This window comes from Fistularia commersonii, chromosome 5 (genome assembly GCF_037954325.1).
Source record: "Fistularia commersonii isolate RoL2024-O1a breed Wild chromosome 5, RoL_Fcom_v1.0, whole genome shotgun sequence".
NCBI classification, from domain to species: Eukaryota; Metazoa; Chordata; class Actinopteri; order Syngnathiformes; family Fistulariidae; genus Fistularia; species Fistularia commersonii.
The window spans coordinates 8642134-8662741 of record NC_141288.1 but is presented as its reverse complement, the minus strand read 5'-3'; the positions used below and the strand labels follow the sequence as shown (position 1 = coordinate 8662741).

The following is a 20608-nucleotide window of genomic DNA, read 5'->3' as shown; positions in this document are numbered from 1 at the left end:
ACCTCACTGCTTGCTGTCGGCTGTGTCAGACAAACCGTGTCTAGCCATCAATCATTCCCTGGTTGTGCACAGGTAATGTTCGTATAGAATAGAATAGGACTTTATTAATACCAAAGGAAATTCTTTTGCCGCAGACTCCAACATTACATCCATTCACATGAAACATGATATTGATTTCATTGCTGTTAGGCTTCCTTCTTGCAGAAAGGGGAGGAGTTAGAGTTTGATGGCCACAGGTAAGGACGACATTCTGTGGCGTTCTGTGGTGCTCCTCGATGGTCTCAGTCTACAGTTGAAGGTGCTCTGGTAGGATCTTGGTATGGCATGCAAGGGGTGAGAGGTGTAGTCTCTGAAACTGAGCAGCTTCTTCAGCATCCTCCTCTAAGACAACTCCCCTACGAAGTCCAATTCAACTCCCAGGATGGAGCCAGCCTTCCTGATGAGCTTATTAAGTCTGTTAGCATCGACTGCCTTCAGCCTATTGCTCCAGCACACTACAGCGTAGAAGATGACGTTGGACACCTCAGTCTGATAAAACATCTGTAGCATGGCTCTGCAGATGTTGAAAGAGCTGAGTCTCCTGAGAAAGAACAGGCAGCTCTGATCTTTCTTGTATACGGCATCTGTGTTTTTACTCCAGTCTAGTTTGTTGTCTATATGAACGCCCAGCTCCTTGTACCCATCCACAATGTTCACATCAGTCCCACAGATGGAGATAGGTTTGGTCTGTTTCCACCACCACCACCTTTTGTCCTTGTTATGTTGAGTTGCACATGGTTTAGTCCACACCACTCCACAAACCAGCCCACCAAACTGCTGTGCTCAGCCTCCTGGCCTCCACTTATACAACCTACGATAGCAGAGAACTTCTGCAGGTGGCAGGACTGTGAGCAGAAGTTGAGATCAGATGTGTAGAGTATCCTGATGTAAGACTGGTGTGGTTGTGACTTGTTTCCATTTAAGTCCTATGGGTCGATTTTTTTTCATTATGGCATTATATGCTTTCAATTTAGTCTGACAGCAAATCTTGACCATCAAGAGAAAAAAAAAAAAAAAAAGAGTTCCTGACAAGACATGGTTGTTAGGCAGAGGCCCTCAAGCACCTCTTACACTTTTTCACACAAGCTTGTTCTTTGCCTCAGAAACTAGATGTCAAAACTTTCAGAGCATCGAAAACAAAAAAGTCTGGGTTGGAACCACAGAAGTTCGTCATGATCTTGAATGACACAAACGTGGTGGTGATGGGGGGGGGGGAGAGAGAGTCAAGGAACAGTGACTGAATGATTGATGAATGGGCCTGTTCACTGCAGCAGCTGCATGGAGAGGGGGTGAGTAAGAAGGGCATATTTTTTGTTGACCATAAAATCGATCTACAAACTGAGCATTTGGAACAGCTAGCCGTGTCTAGCCTTGTTTGCTTGTTCGTTCTGTGTTAGACAAAAAAACAGACATCGTCACCAACACAGAAGTGGCTTTGCGGTTTGTGCAGCAATTCAGCAGTGCAACACTCGCTCTCTAACCCTCTTAGTGACAATGTTTTTTTTTGTTTGGTGTCACCACACAGATAATATAACTAAATATATCTGCTGTAGTGGTGTAAGAATTGTCTGAAGCCTGCTAAAAAAGTAATGAAAATATACTCAAGAATATGAAAAGTGAATAATAATAATAATAATAATAATAACAACAATAATAGCAAGAACAACAACAACAACAACAACAATAACAATAATAATAATAATAATAATAATAATAATAATAATAATAATAATAACTTCTGCTTTAATTTATTTATTCAAGCTCAAATTCATGATTTAAACCATTTTTTTCTGATAAAATTGACCCGTGAAAGCCACCCTTTTAGTTTTTGTTTGTGTAATACAATTCTGGGTCAAAGAGGCATTTTGCTGTTTTGCATGTTTTTTGAAATCAGTTATCCGGAGAGGTGAATTCACACAGTTACTGTACTTAGTGGATATACTGTACTGCTTTTGTGGATATGGAACCTCTGCTTTTGTGGATGTAGTTGGATGCTATTTCATTTTCTGTCCATGTTCTGGAAAACATCCCAGTTATAGGTTTCTGCTATATCAAGAACTATGATTTTTGTTTTATTTTATTTTGTCCAGCTTCTGCAAGCATGGGCAATTTTCTTACAAATATGATGGCCAAGCTCAGTATTTTTGTACTTGTCTGATGTTCAAACAGCAAAAATTAAATATTACTTATCCAACAATCCCACAAGCTAATTGCAAAGACTTGACAGGTGTGATGCTGGAACCTCTTCCAAGACAGCTGGACTGGGACAACCAGTTGCAAATGGAAACTTGGCATTTGACACTGCTCTCTCAAAATGTATCCCAGGTTTACATTTTTTAGCTGTTGTGACACTTAAGAATCCAAAGTATAGGGTAAATAATACATGACAGTGTAGGTCATTTATTTATTTTTTTGGAGCAGCGTTTCAATAACAAACATGACACACAGTAAACACTAAATCAGCAAAGTTCCTCAACAGACCTCTGTTTTATACTGTTTCTTTGGTCCAGACTACCTTTTGAACATTACTAATTTTACTGCAGTTGTATGTCACAGCCTGCTCTCATCTGTCCAAATGGCTATGAGATGCTGTCTCCTGGAAGTGGGTAGTATGTCCTGCAGCTGCGGACAGACCCTGTAGCCAATACACAGAGAAGAGCACTCCCTTGCCAACAGATAAACTGCTATTCCCTCCAGTGTCACTCTTTGCCTCTAACATATTTTGGACTACAGCTTAAATGCACCAGTGAAGCTTAGATTTAAGTTTATGCTTCCATTCCAAGTAAATACTGACCCTAAGCTGTGCCTCATGGAGATGATGTGGGCATTCATACTTCTATCGAGCTTAGTCACTTGGTGCTGACCCACTACTTCTTTGCCAATACACAAGATGACAGTAAAGCTTGAGTGTTTAATGCACTTTGGCTTAAAGTGTTTGAATACTTTGGGTTGTTGAAGCTAATGATCATTTAATAAACACACATTCACTGCCAAATCAAATCAAGACCTGAGACCTGAGGTCTCAAATAGGAGTATATATCTGTAGGAGAACAGTTGCGTGGCAAACCAGATAAGATATATGCCAAAGGGAACGCAAGTAGATTTTTAACGAAAAAATAACCCATGAGTGTGAATGATTGTTTGTCTCTCTATATACTGGCGGCTAGTCCACGGTAAACACCCTTTTTTGCCCGATGGCAGCTAGGAGAGGCTCCAGCATCCCCTGCCACCCCAATTATAGGATAACCAGTAGATAGCGGATGGATGGATTAAAATCAATTTCAGTCATAAGTTTTTACTATGGGTACTTTTAACATGACAAACTGTCATGCTCCCTGTGAAGGCTCTTCACATGTCTGGACAATTTAGAATCTCAGATTATACTTCTGCATGCTTTTGGACTGTGGAAGGAAACTGAATAACCTAAAGGATACAGTCACAGACATTGGAGAAAATGCAAATTCCACACAACTGAACCAGGGATCTTCTTGCTGTGAGGCAGAAAATGCTTTGTTGTTAGAGCTTAGAATTGAACAGAATGTATCCGTAAAATGAGATCTTAAAATAACAGTGAGTTTTAAAAGGTTTAAGGGTGAAATTAAACGAAAGAAAAAGAATGTCACCAACTGACACGGGCTTCCCTTGCAATTCATTCTGATAACGTGAACATTCCAACAAAAGATAGAAGCATGTGACAATCGTTCACACCCTTCAGTACATATCCGAATGGAAAATGAAAGCAGATGCTTCTTATAAGGGCTGTACACATAAAACCGAATTCAAGTACAGTGGATTATTAAAAAAAAACACCAGTCAATGGATAAACTTCTCTCGCATAATACATTTATCTTCACTGTCCAAAATCACTCTCAGCCAAGAATCCAGACTGCAGCTAAAAAAAAAAACTCTTCTTCACTCAGAACTGTGAATATATTTTAGATTGATTCTAGTCTCAGAGCTGATAATTAGAAATGGCTTATCGTCCAATTACAGCTGACATGCTCCGACATTTAAGACAGCTGTCACAGCAATTTGTGTCTGATGTATTCATTAGGATTTTAAACCTGTAGAGCTGGTGAAAGTCACCTGAACACAGTATACATAGTATGAACTTGTGTTTGGTTTATGGGAAACTATGAGCAAGGCTAAGAGCATTACCTCAGAGATTTGTTATAGTCTGTAAATACTTTGAATAATCTCTTTTTTACAGACCAGAAAAAACACGTCCTGCTGAATAACTTCAATGTACTTCAAATATATTAATATTGCTGTTGATGTTGAGTGAAGTACTAAAGCTATGACATATCTAAATTAATTGACGTAACAGCAATAACAATGAATTTGAGGTCCATTATTTGCATTTCCTCTATTTGGAGGGGCAAGGAGAGAGCTAGGTTTAATTTATTTTTTATATCATCATTCATTAATATACAGTGACACAAACTGTTTGAACAAACCGTCAGCAATACCTGAGATGATAGATGAAAATGCTGGCCTAATAATACAACAAATACCATTCTTCCCAAAATCAGGCTAGACCTCTACCAGGAATAGAGATTATCTTCTCTATATTTCATTGTACATGCAGAATGTCTCCAAACTGCACCTTGCAAAATAAATGAGGAAGCAAAGATAAAATATAGATCATGGTTTCAGAAGGATTCACTGCCTCCTTCTCACCTCAAGCACCTCCCAAGCCTTGCCCAACAGAGGATGCATAGATCAAATAAAAGATTAAATTCACTGATAAATAGAGAGAGGGAGCATAAGTTTCTTCCTGAGTTCAAGCAACTTTTTTTAGACTTCAAGATGTCTTTGGAGAAGGCCAAGGTTTGACTCAGAATCAAGAAATTTGGATATCATTACCACAGTATCTATGTTTGTCTGAATAACCTCTATCTGATACTAATATTAAAATTATAATGTTGATAAACATTTGATCCCATACTAGTTTTCAGATCCTTCACACAGTCAAATGGATTAACCAGTGGTGGAGAGCGAAAATGGAAGAAAAACAGAGCTCTGAGACCCAGCGCTTTGCTGCCGACAAGAAGACAAAGGAGAGATGGATTTGGGAAGAACAGAGAGAATTAGATTAAATTGGCAGGAGAGGAGGGATGGAGATATTGGGTGTGAACAAAAAGCCCTGAGAGGAGGCTACAGAAAGAGGCTATGAGTGGTTGCCAGGTGCTGAGTGGCTGCAAGGTTGAGAGGAGAGACTGATTGAGAGGCAAACAAACAATATGACCTGGGCCTCTCTTGGGTACAGCACACTTGTCTTAAGAGCAACATATAGAGACAAAAGGCTATTGCCTTTTAGGGACTTTTCAAGAAGTGACGCGAGTGGCAGTAAGTGCTTTTGTGGGAGAAAAGATCAGCTTATAGACTTCTAAGGCAAAGAGTCAGTGAAGGAGACAACCGGGTTTTTGTGAGTGCTGCAGTAGAACATGTGTACATCAAGACAGAGACCTTGTGTTTGTTTGTGTCTGAGAAACCTCGATTCAGGAGGAAATGGATGTCAATGCCAATATTCAGTGGCTGAGGGGTGGGAAGTTTTTTTTTCCTTTTTTAGACCATAGAATATGATTGAAGAGGAAGTAAATGTCAAATACTGGATGTATTCATTGAGAGACAGAACCAATGACACCACAGTTTCCTCCTAATTGGTTTGGTGTGAAAACATAGTGAAATTACCTCTATCACTCTTTTTCTTTTTCTCTATGAGGACCAAAGATTTGTAAAGGTGTAACTACCGAACAATTTCTTTGCATCATTTAGCACTAAAAACTGGAAATAAATGGGGTGTCAAATTCCAGCTTCGCATCCAAATATTAGGATACAACCAAAGAAGGCTATAAAATTAGCAATGGTAAGCTGTGAGCCTGTCAGTCCAGTGTATGTAAAAGAGTCTCGCACAATAGCTATTTTTAAGTTTTATTACGCTATTTTATCAAACTCCTATGGTTTTTAAGTTTTTAATGATGAGGCAATTTTTGTAAGTGTTTTATTCTTTGTTGCCCTGTTCTTTTATTCTAATCTGTCAAGCATTATAACTAAATAAAGATATATAGATATATATAGTTTTTTAGAGTAGTCGTCAAATATTGCTGAATTGAAAGCATTAGAAGCATTCCATGTAAAAATGTTTACTGATGCACATCTAAAGTGAAGTGCTTGCAAAGAGAAAATGTTAGTAGATGTCAATATAGCTTTAAATCTATGGAGCCTTTTTATTTTACCTAAGAAGCAACACTATAATAATGACATGGTACCTGTTGTGACATTGACATGAATTACAGTACTTGCAAACATTTGTTGTATTTATCAGCAAAATTTACTCACAACCAAAAATGTTAACTTATAGTCTTTCCTGCCTTCAAATAGATACTGATATTAGCCTCTAATAAGGTTTTTATTATTGATTATAATTTATGCAGCTAATTAGCAATCTGATAGACATAATGTGGATGCACCAGAGACTATCTATTTTGGTCTATTCTTATCCAATAAGAAATTGATAATTGATCCAATAAGAAATTGAATAAGACAAAATATACATTTGTGGGTGTTACTATTTATGCTATAAAATTATGTGTGGCTTATTCATGACAAAAAAAAAATCCTAGATCTTTTGTTTCAAACTTAAATAATTTTGTGGGTAATTTGCGGTAGCTAAATTAGCTGAAAATACAATAGACGTAAACCTTGATATGAAAGTAAAAATTCTGAAAGGTTCAAACATTTTCAAGCATCACTGATTACGGACACTCACCTTGGCATGTAAAGAACCCTCTCAGCCACAACAAATCCCACCCTGAAGAAAAGGTTACTGGCAGGAATGAAGGGGAACACCAGAAACAACATTCCCACCAACACCTCCCTGCTCTCTTGCCTCTGCAGAGAAAGAACAAAACAAATACAAGCATAAAGACACAACTACTTCAGTTGTAGAAGAACCCTGATATGAATATTTCCAATGATTGAGTTGAAAGGCACAATTGCAGTGCTTCAAACAGCATAGCTAAGAATCCCATTCATTATGAATGGTAATATGTGCCATTAATGCTCTACCATCACATAGTGCAAAACAAACCATATGCACATTCAGCACCCATGACCAATCCCCCTTAAATATTAACTATCATCTGTGTAACAAAGAAGCAAGTAAAGCAATAGAAATAATCAGATTACAATTAATCCCCTTTTCTGTAGAGCCAGTAACTAAACTCATTTATATTTCATTGTGCCCGCAGACTTCGCCTCCTACCCCTCTAGGCATTCCACCATGGCTGTGTTTATTGAAACAAACAGGCCTCTAATTGGCTGAGTCTCAGGCGGTTTGCTGAGTTCAGAAGATTGGCTGATTAACAGAAATTAGTGTGAAGCCCTGATTAGCGTCCAACTAGAATCTTGTTCTGCTGTCAGCAGGCCAAGCCACCGCTCCCGAGACCTTCTATGGCTCTAGCACTTCAAAAGATAAAAAGACACACATGAGCACCCATTGGAAACATACTCCAACCTACTTTGGCGGTGTGGCCCCAATATCATACAAACTGATACCTTCTAAAGCAGGAGTGATACAAATAAGCACGATTAGAAAAGAGTAAACAAGGTCAGTTGAGAGCAACACAAGGATGGACCACCTCCTGTATCATTAGGCAAAAGATGGCAAACACTGAGTTGCTGATAAACAAACTGCAGGGCTTTAATTATTACTGTAATCAGATGAAATTACTAACAACTTATTTGTATAATATGTGTGCATGCCTGTGTGTGTTTTGAATGTTCATTGTATTATAGATTATACATTAGAGTTTTAAATCATATTAGTACTAATATACTGTATGTGTTTCACTTACAGCTCTACTATTTCACCCACCAGGATATCCATCAATTAATCACCAAAACAAGCAAACAAAAAACAAAACACATGGCTCTCTCTGTTGTCCAAAATAGCAGTCCTCACTGGTACAATCAACCGCACATTAGAAGCCACTGCACATTGCATATGGCAGCTTTCTTAAGACGTAACATCATTCAAGAGGCAAATCCATGGTCTTGTTTGGTCGCACCTGTAGCCTCTGAGATTTTCTCAATGATCCAGTGCAAGCGCCGCATTCATAGATTCTACCCAGTAACCAAAAATAAACCATTTTATGGTTCAAATTAACCAGTGGCCTTGGACAATGTAAATTTAGTGATTACAAACTAAATGTAGAAAAACATATTCAATAATTTTTGTATTTACATTGAAGTACACATATTTTAAAATTCATACACATCAGAATTGGTATTTCACTTGCATTAAAATAACAATATTTTTGAATATTTTACATTCTTCAAAGCAAGGGTTAAATGACGGGAGCTAATACAGTCTGCTTTGAGACTATTGTATATATAAACACTGCAAATGGCTTTTTTGTGGGAATGTTTCCCAGCCTCTTCAGTGCAGGTAAAGATAACATGCTAGACAACATGCTAGCTTAATGTTCACAAATGTGGATCCACTGTTTATGTTGACAAGCAATAAACCCTGATGTGTAATAGGGAAAAAGAATAAATGAAGTTCTATGTACTTAAAAGACCTTTTCTAATAAAAAATTATAATATACTTGTGTGTGCCAAAATAGCTAAGAGCACTCCCATGAGTGATGAGTCCATTTTATTTTGTGTCATAGACAGGGAAATACCACAATAATACAGACATAGAGAGAAAAAAAAAAGAGGGGCAGCTGCAAAGCCTACTGCTCTTGATGCATAAATAGAAAAGTCCTAAAATGGAGGAGATCCTTATTAAGGCCAAAACATATGCCAAAAAGTGCATCACAAAGCCACAGAAAATTAAAAACACATCACAGTTCCTCTTGGCCAGCGTGAAAAACTGTCTTTTCTTTCAACCATTCCAAATTGTACCTGCAACTCGTGTGTGTATTCATTTATTCATTCATTATCTACTGTAAATGCAGCTTATCCTGAACTCATGGTTATGGGGTTGCTGGGGTTGATCCCTGGTATTACTGGGCGAGAGGAGGGGTTCACCCTAGATCCGTCAACACTCGAACACAGGGCCACATATAGAAACATACAACCAGTCACGCTTTCATTCACAGGTCCTGGCAATTCAGTGTCTCGAATAAACATACTGCATGTTTTTAGACTGTGGGAGGAGGCCAGAGAACCCAGAAGAACTACGTAGACACAAGAAACACACAAAAACTTGGCAAAGTAGGCAGCCTGTCGGGACTGAACCTGGGACCCCTTGCCTCACAGCAAGAAGTCCTGTTTTCCTTGGAAGATCCTTGAAGGTCTAAGGATCTTCTATACACTTGTAATTATATGTAATTTTTCTTTGAAAATAAGACATTTTCTGCTAAAACAAAATCTATTCTGTTACTACATAGGAACTCTGGGAAAAAAATTACTGAAGGACTTGTATTTCTCTGTTCCTTGCTCACAAAGAAAATATAGACACACAATGGCTTCGTTTTCAAACTGATCTAAATGAGGGCTAGCAAGTGTAACCTCAAGAAAGAGTGCCTCTGTGAGCTTTTTGGTGAAGACTGGAAAAGCGTGAACTCCCCAGAAAAGCAGTTTTGTCATTACTGTTTTGGGGTTTTATTTTCATGCAGCTGATCGTAAAATTGTCACTCAAAAAGTCAATAGATTGCTTACAAGCGGTGAGGTGAAGCTGCTAAAACATGTCAAATTATCTTTGGCATTTTATTTTCTGAATTTACCTGGAACTGAAATGTTTAATTAGGAGGTTATGGTATGGGTGACATGGATGAATTTACTGTATTGATGTACATGATGATGACAAATTTACATACAGTCCTTCAGTGGTTCATTAAAAATTACAAAATCAATGCCTAAAAGTGAAATAATAATAACACCTACAAATATTAAAATCAATACATAAAGTTCAGGAATGATGCCTGTCTGTCAAAATCTTTCGTTTTGAGTTCTTCTAGAAATGGTCAGTAATATACCAGCATTTGGCCCACCCCCAACCCCTGCTTCTGGGCAGGTTCATGTCCTGGGAGGTTCCTTCCTGGTAACCACCAACAGCTGAACCTGGCAGGGTATTCTCCGCTGATAGGGTGCAGGAACACGTTTATGTATTGTTTTAAATGCTGTTTTTTTTTTAAATTCATGTATTTATGTCAGTTGCACAACATGAAGATACATGTAAAATGACAACAGTGCTTATTTTACTAAGACAACTGTAAAGCTTCTCACATGTATACTGCATATGTAAGGAGGGCCATGGCGATGTGCTTTTTTATGCATTTTTTTTTATGGGTAAATGGAGTGTTTGAACCAAAGCTGTGTTTAATGTTGCTCTTGATAAATCAATCACTGGCTGAGGCTCAGTTTGCTCCAGCCTTGATGTTCAGGCAAAGCAGACGGGCTTCAAGGATAAAACATTCTCAGCTGATGGCATTTCCACATTCGGAAGCATGAAGCCCCCCCCCGCTCTGTTAAAGCTCTGATGGATGAAAAGCAAATTATTATGACTTCGCAAAGTGAAAGATTCGCAAGTATGCGAGAGCTATGACTTTTTTTTGTCATCAGTAAGTTGACAGATCTATTTGAAAAGAAGGTAACTAACAAAATAGATTCTGCAGAGAAGCATCATTGTGCTTGAAGGTTATTATTTAATCATAAGAATAAGAGAACAATAGTTATATTGTGACAAATAGAGAGGTGCTGGCGGGGGTGTGGAGGCATTATTGTTTTGTACTTCCACAAAAGCCAGCACTAATCAGTCTGGCAGTGTCTGAAGATATTGTGCATCCTGCCTTTTTAGCAGCTTTTAGCAGGTCTTACTAAATTACTCACAGTCCCCTTCTCTGCGTCTTTAAGATGAATTTGGCAAATTAGTTGGAAGAAATGGCATTTAGCAAATCAGAACTGTCGATTTATCTCTAAAATAAATGGCACTTAAAGCACAGATGCATAAAAAGATTAGCTTCCCCAGAAAATTAAACTATAAAAGCACTTAATAAATTGTAACTACTCTATAATGTAATAAAGATTTTTCAATCATAAGACATGATTAGAACCTTTAACCTTTCCTTTCTTTTTTGCTTTTTGCAGTCTTGTAGCTATGAAAATTAAAACAATGCAGTTGTAGTCTAATGCCACAGCAGATTAGAAATGCGTAATGTTGTAATCACTCTGCAGTAATTTCTCTAGAGCAAAGACTTTTTAGGGGGTAAAGTCAAAATTCACAGATTCCTCAAACCAAATATAAATAAGGCACATAATGTCATTGTTCTTCCTGGTAAACTTTGTCCTCGTACTGGATATCATATTATGTCTCAATCTATGCACTTTTACCTACAGTACATGCCCTTTCAATTACAAACTAAATGGACACTTTTGTTAACTTTGTGAGGTCACTTTCACTGCTGCACTTGATAATATATTTGTTCTGTATATTTATGATATTGTTGGGATGCGGGGCCATGTGTCTGTGTGCAGCTCCTTTCACCTCAGTCTCACCAGTGAGCCTTATTGAGCAGGAGAATGATTTCAGCTGGGGTGCAGTGCACACCTGCGGATCATGAGGCCTTGCAAGGCTGAGCTTAAGGGAAGCTCGCTGCCACCTCTTCAGGGCCAGATGATTGTCTTAGGCGGGTACTGCCACATGGACCCCTTTTCTGGAATCCCTTCCTAGCGGGTTATCCTCTCCCCTATGCCATTCACCCCTTTCAGGCGGATCTTCATCCCCAAAGTAAGATCCATTTTCATTCCGAGTCTTGAATTTGCCGCCCGTCCCCTACTGGGCTCCTTCTCTTGTCGGTGTATGCTAGCCACTCGTCACTGACAAGTCTCGCTTGCCCCAGAGGGTCGACACCTCTCCCTTGCTCCTGAAAACCAACCAGACCCCACACAGTCCTCAATTCATCCCCTTGTAAATAAAACCACTTTACCTCTTGAGTGTCTTTGCGTTTGGTTCAGGCATCACCTCTGAAAACCACGACAGATCTACTATATACTCAGTTCTGTGCTGAGACAATTTGTTCGGTGTTCACTTGGTGTACACTGAATAACAATCTGTCTATGTCTGAATCAAATAATGTTGCCACCAAAAGAGCATGGTGAAAACCAGACAAGAGCCTTGGGAATCACCATTGTGCACATTTGTTAAAGTCAGTGAAATCTGTTCAGTCGAACATTAGCTCTAGCTTCATTTCCAAGCAAGCACATTAGAGCTTCTTATTTTGCTAAAAAAGACAAACTGTATTTTAAACATAAGTTTAGAATGCCTTAATATAAATTCAAACAATCTTTTCTGAATCCTTTCTGTTTGTCACATTTTTTTGAGCAACTTCCAAATGGTAGCCCTTCCTGGGATCAGTGTCAGACAATAGAATAGCTGTATGAATTTAAATATCTGTAAACTCCATCCCCATGATTTCCTGCAAGTTTTTGCAAGAAGTTGCCTGAAATTTGTAATGTACAGTTTTTCTTCTGCCTATTACAGATGTACACTTATTTATATACAGTCATTGGTACACATGTACAGCCAATTACACAGATGTACAGTTAATTTACAGATGTTTACTTCCCTTTATTGACCTTATTTGCTTTATATATATCTATTGTGTGTGTGTGTGTGGTGTGTATAGGATCTATTCTCAGATGCTATGCTACCCCATGTGCCCTCCAATTACCTCTCAGGGCCACAAAGTTTCACAGATTCTGATTCTGACCTCCTGGCAGCAACGTTCATTGAGTGGTTCTTTGTCTTCTTACCTGTAGTGAGAAGATACAGTGCAGGCAGAGGGCGACCATCACCGTTGCCAGCAGCACGGTGGCCACATTGCGCACATCACCCAGGGATTCCACTAGCGGAATGCTGCCCACCTGCCAATCGTAACACAGAGCGATCGGGGCCAGCAGTAGCCAGGCATTGAACGACAACAAATATGAGTAGGTCAGAATCCTATGCCAGGAGAAGGATTGGGGGGGGGAGAGAAGGATGGGAGGGCAAAGAGGAAGGAAGGACAAAATGACACAATTTAATCACACCCATATTACCAATTGTCAAAGTCAATCAGAGCAGCAATCAATCATCAGTCCCATTAAGTTTATCTTAGTGCTTAAGTGTTTAGCATTTCACCTGTGGAAATAATGAACTGGAGGTTCACCAGGGTTAAAACCTGACTTGGACTGATTTCTCCATGCTGAAATTTGAGGAAAAATTAGGCATTGCATTGCAGTGCAGCTTAAAAGACCACCACAGCCTTTTTTTTTTCCATTGCTGTGGTTGTGCACTGCATGCAGAATGACTTTGTGGCCTGTGACAATCCATCAAATACATGCAGAGCCAGATTGCATACAAATTATAAAGCGTAAATAAAGTAGCTTAAGTACTATAAACAAATAACATAAAAGACAGCATGTGTCAAAAAATGAATATTTATTAAATTTCCATCCATCTTCCACCGCTTATCTGGGGTCATGCAGTTGAAAGCGCCACCCCTCTCTTCGCCTGAGTGTTCAGAATATACGGCCTTAAGCCCAATAACATGACCACATAGTCGATCATTGAAGTGCTGTCTAAGGTGTAATGGTGCCAGGTGCACATGTGCACACATTTATGCCTGAACATCTTTGTTATGGACAGTCCAAAACAAGCACGGGGGTCCTGTAACAAAACACAACTCAGGTTCAAATTAGGGGGACCATCCCTCCCAACCATGCCTTTCCAGGTCCACATGTCCCTACCCATGCTCATGTGGGCAGTGACAGATATTTTCAACATATAAAATGAAACTGATCAAATCACACTCCTGTATTTCAGATGAGAAAGCGGGGGGGAGAAGTATGGACATCAAGGGAAAATTATCCAATCACTCTTTCTTGCCAGGAAAATTGCTCTACTTGAAACGTTCCCACTAGGATATGAAGCCATGCTGGGGACAGAACAAAACCGCATCATAGGCTAACCTAGTGAAGTGATTCACTCCAAGCTTTTTTTAAAAAAAAAAGGTATTTATTTTTACTGATTTGGCTCTGGAACACCTGATGCAGCAGTTAATGTTTCTACCTGATGCTGGATGTGCTAATCATAGAAGTGAATGCAACAGATTTTTTTTTAAATACTTGTAAGCGTGTAGTTTTTTTCAGTGCTGATGTCCCACCAACACTGCTACACTGTGCAGATTCTCCCTCCTGACTCCAGCAAAACAAGGTTACAATACAAAAGACCCAGAGCATAAGTCCTCTTTGGTTCTGACAGTGGTTGTGTTGGCCTAAATTTTGAGCAGTGGAGCTGTAATACCAGCTCCAGGGAAGGTATTGATTTCCTTTGGAACAATCTAATTGAAGAGACTAAAGCTCAACCTGGCTACAAACCTGCGGACCAACTGGGTGCCGGACAAGAGGCTCAACACCCTAGGAGCATGACAACCAAACATGTCAGGAGGACGGAAAAGAATAGCGTTGCTTTTCCTTATCCTTCTCATTTCTCTTAGCTCTCTCCCCTTGTTCCGTTGATTCTGTTTGGACGGGCAGTTAAAGAGATTGACAGATGGGAAGAGACAAGAGAGACGAGAGACAGTCTCGGGTCAATAGGCAGACTTTCAGAGGACTTGGAATGGTTGTCTCTTTCTCTCACTCAAACGCATCCTGATGCATGTGTTAGGGGGTGTGTGCACGCACAAGAAGCTGTGCCAACTGGCTGTTGAACATGCAACAGTGTTTTCCACCTGTAGTTATTTGATTGGTTTGGGCCATGAGTTCTATTTCCCCTCACACACACTGTGCATGGGCCTCCAACAACAAATTATGGGAGAGGACAACAGAGGTTAAAATGAAAAAAGAAGTTCAAGATGGAAAAAGAGAAAAATAAGTAATTTGTCAGAGCCTGCATGACTTTTCCATGCCTCATCTGAGGTTTCAGGTATGAATCTGTTATGTTTCAATTGATCTGTGTCCATGTTGGAATCAAAATGACTGATTTTGGTCAGTATAATTGATGGATGGGGAGAAACAAGTGATGAGAGACCAGTTATAGATACTCAAAATCAACAGCATATCAACAAATACTTGAAAATAATGTGAAAATCTGAGGAAGTTGTGAGAGTATTCAAGAGCATCAGAGGGAGTCATTATTCAGAAAAACTCAGCAATTATTTATATCTGCTGACATACTGGCCATTATTGTCCAGTGCTGGAAAACACTGAAGGGAAACCATGTGATTACTTTTCTATGCTACAAATGTAATTCATGTATACAAATTACTTCTCAATTATTTGATGATGATTTCAGTTTTCTCTTGAAATAAAAGACATTTTTTTTTGCATCTGTCATAGACTCAGTGGAGGAACCGACATGTTAGCAAAACAGCAAAGTAAACGTGGGTTGTCATCCACGTTGGTACAATCTGCAAAAAGAATTGATTAAGAATTTTGTTGTCTTGCCACATTTAGTTCCAGGGAGTAGTGGAGGGCTGGTCATGGAAACCCCAAGGTATGTGAAAACAGCATGCTTTCATTCTGCAGCAAAGTCTGTCCAAATATCAACTTGCTTTTCCTCCTTTTCCTTCTTCTTTTCCTTTGGGCTTTTCCCTTCAGGGGTTGCCACAGCACATCAACCTCCTCCAGCTAACCCTTTTTCCTGTATCTTCTTCTCTCACACCAACTAATATCCTCTTTCACTAGATTCATAAATCTCTTTGGTCTTCCTCTGGCCCTTCTGCTAAGCAGCTCCAAACTCGGAATCCTTATATATTCCTATATATTCATTATCCCTCCTCCTTACATGACTAAACCATCTCACCTTATCTCCAAAACATCCAACACAGGAGTGCCAGAACCGGCCCGCAGGATAACTTGAAAGTGAAGAATGCATAAAAGACAAGGATTAATTTTTTCAAGTTAAATGCAATTCAAGAATTTACCACTGGGGGCGCACTATTTTGGTCAGAATAGAAGACAAGCCGCATCATTGAGACAGACCAATCAGCAGACGTTATCAATGCGCCATCTGCTGCTTGTTACGACGTTGTTTCTACCCTGTTCTCTACCTCCCCGCTACTCCCTTATTAGCCAAAATGTTATCAAAACAGATAAAAGTGGATAAAGAGTGCAGAATTTTAAAAGAAAAATGGACTACGTCCTATTTATGAACGGAGACGCACAGGAAACCTTTGTGCTTGGTGTGTTTGCAACAAGTTTCGGTAATTAAGGAATATAACATTCGGCGCCACTACGACACTCATCACAGCGAAAAATATGACAGCTTGCAAAGACAACTGAGAAGAGATAAGATCAATGAATTGCTGGCGGGTCTGAGGAAACAGCAGTCGACTTTCATCCATAGCCGAGAAATCAGTGAAGCAGCGGAAAAAGCCAGCTTCCTAATTGCTAGAGAAAATGTGAAATTTAATCTTAGCCACCAGCTTCACTAAAAAGAGTATGGTGGAATTCTACTGTTCATGAAACTCCATACATTTTCAGTATGTGTATGCATGATTCATGTGTGAAGTTTACACATTTACAGGACAGGTGAATACTTTCTTCCTTACACATTTAATGGCACTTTCTTAAATTTGTAAGTTGTAGGTAGGGATTCAATTTAGATTTCATATGCACATGTGTAAATGGTTTAAAAATACCCTTCTTTATAACTTCTCTGTAAGTAAAGTGCATTACTATATTTTTCAATACCAATTACCAATGTTAAGTTTTGTGCCTTTGTACGATCAGTGGGATCAGTTGCAATGCATACATGTGAATGATAAAAGTAAATTACATGTTTGTCTAAGGAAATATGAGGTGTTTCATGAAATGTTTTATAAAAGGATTGTTCATTAAATTCCAAGATTTTCCTAATGTCCTTGTACTTCTTCACACCAAAACCGAGGAAAGACATGATATTTTGGTTATTTATTGCTGGGAATGCTATAATTTTAATGCTCCAACCCACTTGACATCTACCTAGGCTGTATGTGATCCGCGATGAGAAATGAGTTTGACATCCCTGATCTAACATGTGATGGTCTTCTGATGGACTCATCCTGATACTATCAATCCTCCACACTCCCAAAAAGAACCTCAACATATTCATCACTGCTTCCTCCAGCTCTATGTCGTGTCTTCCCTCAATGCCACCGTCCCTAAACCATAGAGCATTGCTAATCTCACCACTGTCTAATATACCTTTCATTTTAGCTGATACTCCTTTATCACACATTACCCTTGACACTTTTCTCCACCCATTCCAGCCTGCTTGAACCCAATTATTCACCTCTTTTCCACATTCTCCATTAGTCTGAACTGTCGACCCTAAGTAGTTAAAATACCTCACCCTCGTTATCTCCACTCCCTGTGGCCTCACTGTTCTATTTGGGTTCTTCTCATGCACACATATTCTGTCTTGCTGCAACTAATCTTCACTGGTTTCCTTTGAAGAGCATACTTTTGCATCTTGAAATTGTGCTCCACCAGCTCCATGCTTTAACTACAGTTAACAATGTAATCTGCAGACATGGTTAATGGAGATTCAAGTCTAACCTCATCTGGATAGAATGGGTTCAGAGCAGTACCACCTCCACCTCAAACGTCTTTGCCACACGTATAGCACCAGTCTAACATTGATCTGTAACTTCAGACTTCCTTATAAAGTATCATAGTTCCTCTCTTGTCAACCTGTCTAATGCAAAGGCACTATGCAGCTCCCTCAGACCTCCTCTGTACTTCATCTGTCAGCATTCTTAAAGGAAATACTGCGTATATAGTACTCTTTGTACGCACAACACCCTACTGTAGCTAAGAAATGCTGACCTCTGCTCTTAGTCTACTTTCCACCACTCTTTCCCGTAACTTCATTGTATGGCTCATTGACTTTATCCCTCTGTAGTTACTGCAGTTCTGCACATGTCCCCTATTCTTAAAAATGGGCACCATCACATTTCATCTCCATTCCTCAGGCATCTTCTCACACTCTAAGATCCTGTTGAATAATCTGACCAGAAACTCTACTGATGCCTCTCCTAGATATTTCCATATCTTCACAGGTACATCATCAGGACCAACTGCCTTTCAACTCTTCATCCTGTTCAATCCCCTCCCCATTTTACCTTTACTAATCTCTTGTACTCTGTGGTCCACAATAGTCATCAATCCTTTTTTTAATTTTCCTCATTCTTTAGTTTTTTTTTTCAAAGTACTCTTACCATCTTCCTATCACTTGCCTGGCACCTATCAATATATTTCCCTGTCTAGCCTTAATCACCCAAACTTGCTGAACATCCTTCTCATCTCTATCTTTCTGTTGTGCCAAGCTGATTAAATACGTCTACCTCCTTCCTTTCAGAACTAGCATTCAAGTCATCATCTCACCTTAGTTTGGCCTTCAACTTGTGCTACATCTCCCTTTCTTAATGTCTGCTCACATTCCCTCAGTGTACCACTTCTTCTTCGCTAACCTCTTTCCTTGTCTGTACTTCCCTTCTAGACTACACACCAACTACTGTCCTACCTGTTTCCCTGATCACATTGGCTGTAATTGTCCAGTCATCTTGAAGCTCTCTCAGACCACCCAAATCTTTCTCAACTCTTCTCTGAAATAAATACGACACTCCTCCCTTTTCAGCTTCCACCACTTCATCCTTTGCTCTGCCTTTGTCCTCTTGATCTTCCTTGTCGCAAGGCTCATCCTACGAACGACCATCCAATGCTGGTGATCACCGATAGACAGAGTTCAGTAGAATGAGAAAGAAGTGGGAAAGAAGATATTCCTGAACCTGCTGGTTTTGGTCTGCAGGGTCCTGAATCGCCTCTTGGAGGGGAGGAGCTGGAAGAGTCTGTTGGCTGGATGAGAGGACTTTCTGGGAATGCTACGTGCCTGGCGCAGGCTTCTCTTCTTGTAGACATCTTCAATAACAGGAAGTTGAGAGCCTGTAACACGTTGGGAGGTTTTCCCCACCCTCTTTAGTGCCTTGGGATCAGCGACAGAGCCATTTCCATACCAAACTGTCACATAGTTGGTCAGGATGCTCTCTATTGCACAGGGGTAGAAGTTACCCACAATGTCATCAGACAGATGGTTCTTTTTCAGTGTCCTCAGAAAGAAGACATGCTGATGGGCCTTCTTAATCACGTTGGAGGTGTTAGTTGTCCATGACAGGTTCTCAGAGATGTGGGTCTCCAGTAATTTGAAGCTGGAGACTCGTTCCACCCCCATGCCATTAATGTGGCATGGGTGTCTTCTTTCTCCTTCATGGAGTCCACAATGATCTCTTTGGCTTTAATGGTCTTGAGGAGCAGGTTGTTGTCAGCACACCATGCAGCTAGGTGTTTTACCTCTGCCCTGTATTCAGACTCATCATTGTCAATAATGAGTCCAATCACTGTTATGTCGTCTGCAAACTTTATGATGGAGTTGGATCCAAAGGTCTGCAGTCATGGGTGAACAGGGAGGAGATGGAGGGGCTCATCAGACACCCCTGGGGAGAGCCAGTACTCAGTGTGATGGAGGTGGATGTGGTGCAGTCTGACCTGACATGTTGGGGTCTGTTGGTTAGAAAGTCCATGATCCAGTTACACAGGGAGGTATTGATTCCTAGATCCACAAGTTTTGTGATTAACTAGGAGGGGATGACTGTGTTGAATGATGAGCCGAAGTCAACAAACAGCATTCTAGCATAATGGTGGCTCTGGTTCTCTAGCTACAAAAGGAAAAAGAAAAAGAAACAACTAGAAAAGATCTTGTTTTTTATCTGTGTTGCACTTACCAGACTGGAGATGACAAGTGTTTGTTACAACTCTATAAAATGCTGAACAAACCTCTGAGTGTACTACCCAAACATCGCACAAAATTATCTGTCTGGACCAAATGAAAATCTGTGCAGGTTTGAGCATTTCTGGTCATTTTTTAATGTAAGCCTGGCTAACCGTTCACCCCACAGCATTTCTACTAGATAGAGACAGTTGCACTTCATTCAGAGGTTTCCAGGTTTTGCTCTTTCTTCAAATATAGTGTTCAGCAAAAGGTACTAAGTTATGAGCAGACCAAGATACCATGCCTTGGGAAAAAAGGAATAGTATTAGCTTTGGTTTACAGAGCCATGTCATAAAATCAAAGCTATGTTGTGACAAAATGGATTTCTTCAATCTTCAGCATAGCTTAATATCTCACAGTAAGCATTTAAATGTGAAAAAGGTTTGTCTGCCTCCACTTTGTGATTTTGTGTTTAGAATGATGGACTGAAGTTTGCACTTCAGCAATAACGAAGGTGTTATTTACCTCAATGGCTGCATTTTTTCAGCTCTATTAAATTGCAATTGCTGATTTTCTAATATTTTCTCCTCAAACTAGTAAAAACATAAACATCATCCAAATTGCACAAACTAAACTCCATCAGATGAATGTTGAGGAATCACGCAGGGCCAGACTACCAGGTGTTCAACTACAGTCACAGTCACATCTCAAGGGAATTAATGTGATTTACTTCATTGTGGACCACACATGATTGAAGTGGAACAAGGGCTTTAGTGGAAAAACAATTCAACAATTCAACCGCATCATATCTTCTTACTTTAATCCATG

At 39.6% G+C, this 20608-nt stretch overlaps 1 protein-coding gene across 2 annotated transcripts in view; it reads right to left on the bottom strand.

The window, feature by feature from the left end:
- The window catches only part of tmtc1 (transmembrane O-mannosyltransferase targeting cadherins 1), a 129318-nt gene that overhangs the window by 30195 nt on the left and 78515 nt on the right, over window positions 1-20608 (bottom strand). For both annotated transcript variants that reach the window (XM_086146697.1, XM_086146698.1), the window contains exons 7-8: window positions 12805-12994; window positions 6812-6933 (exon numbers count right to left, since the gene is read on the bottom strand). In XM_086146697.1, coding sequence (XP_086002823.1) covers window positions 6812-6933; window positions 12805-12994 — 312 coding nt within the window. The remainder of the gene's footprint in view (window positions 1-6811; window positions 6934-12804; window positions 12995-20608) is intronic.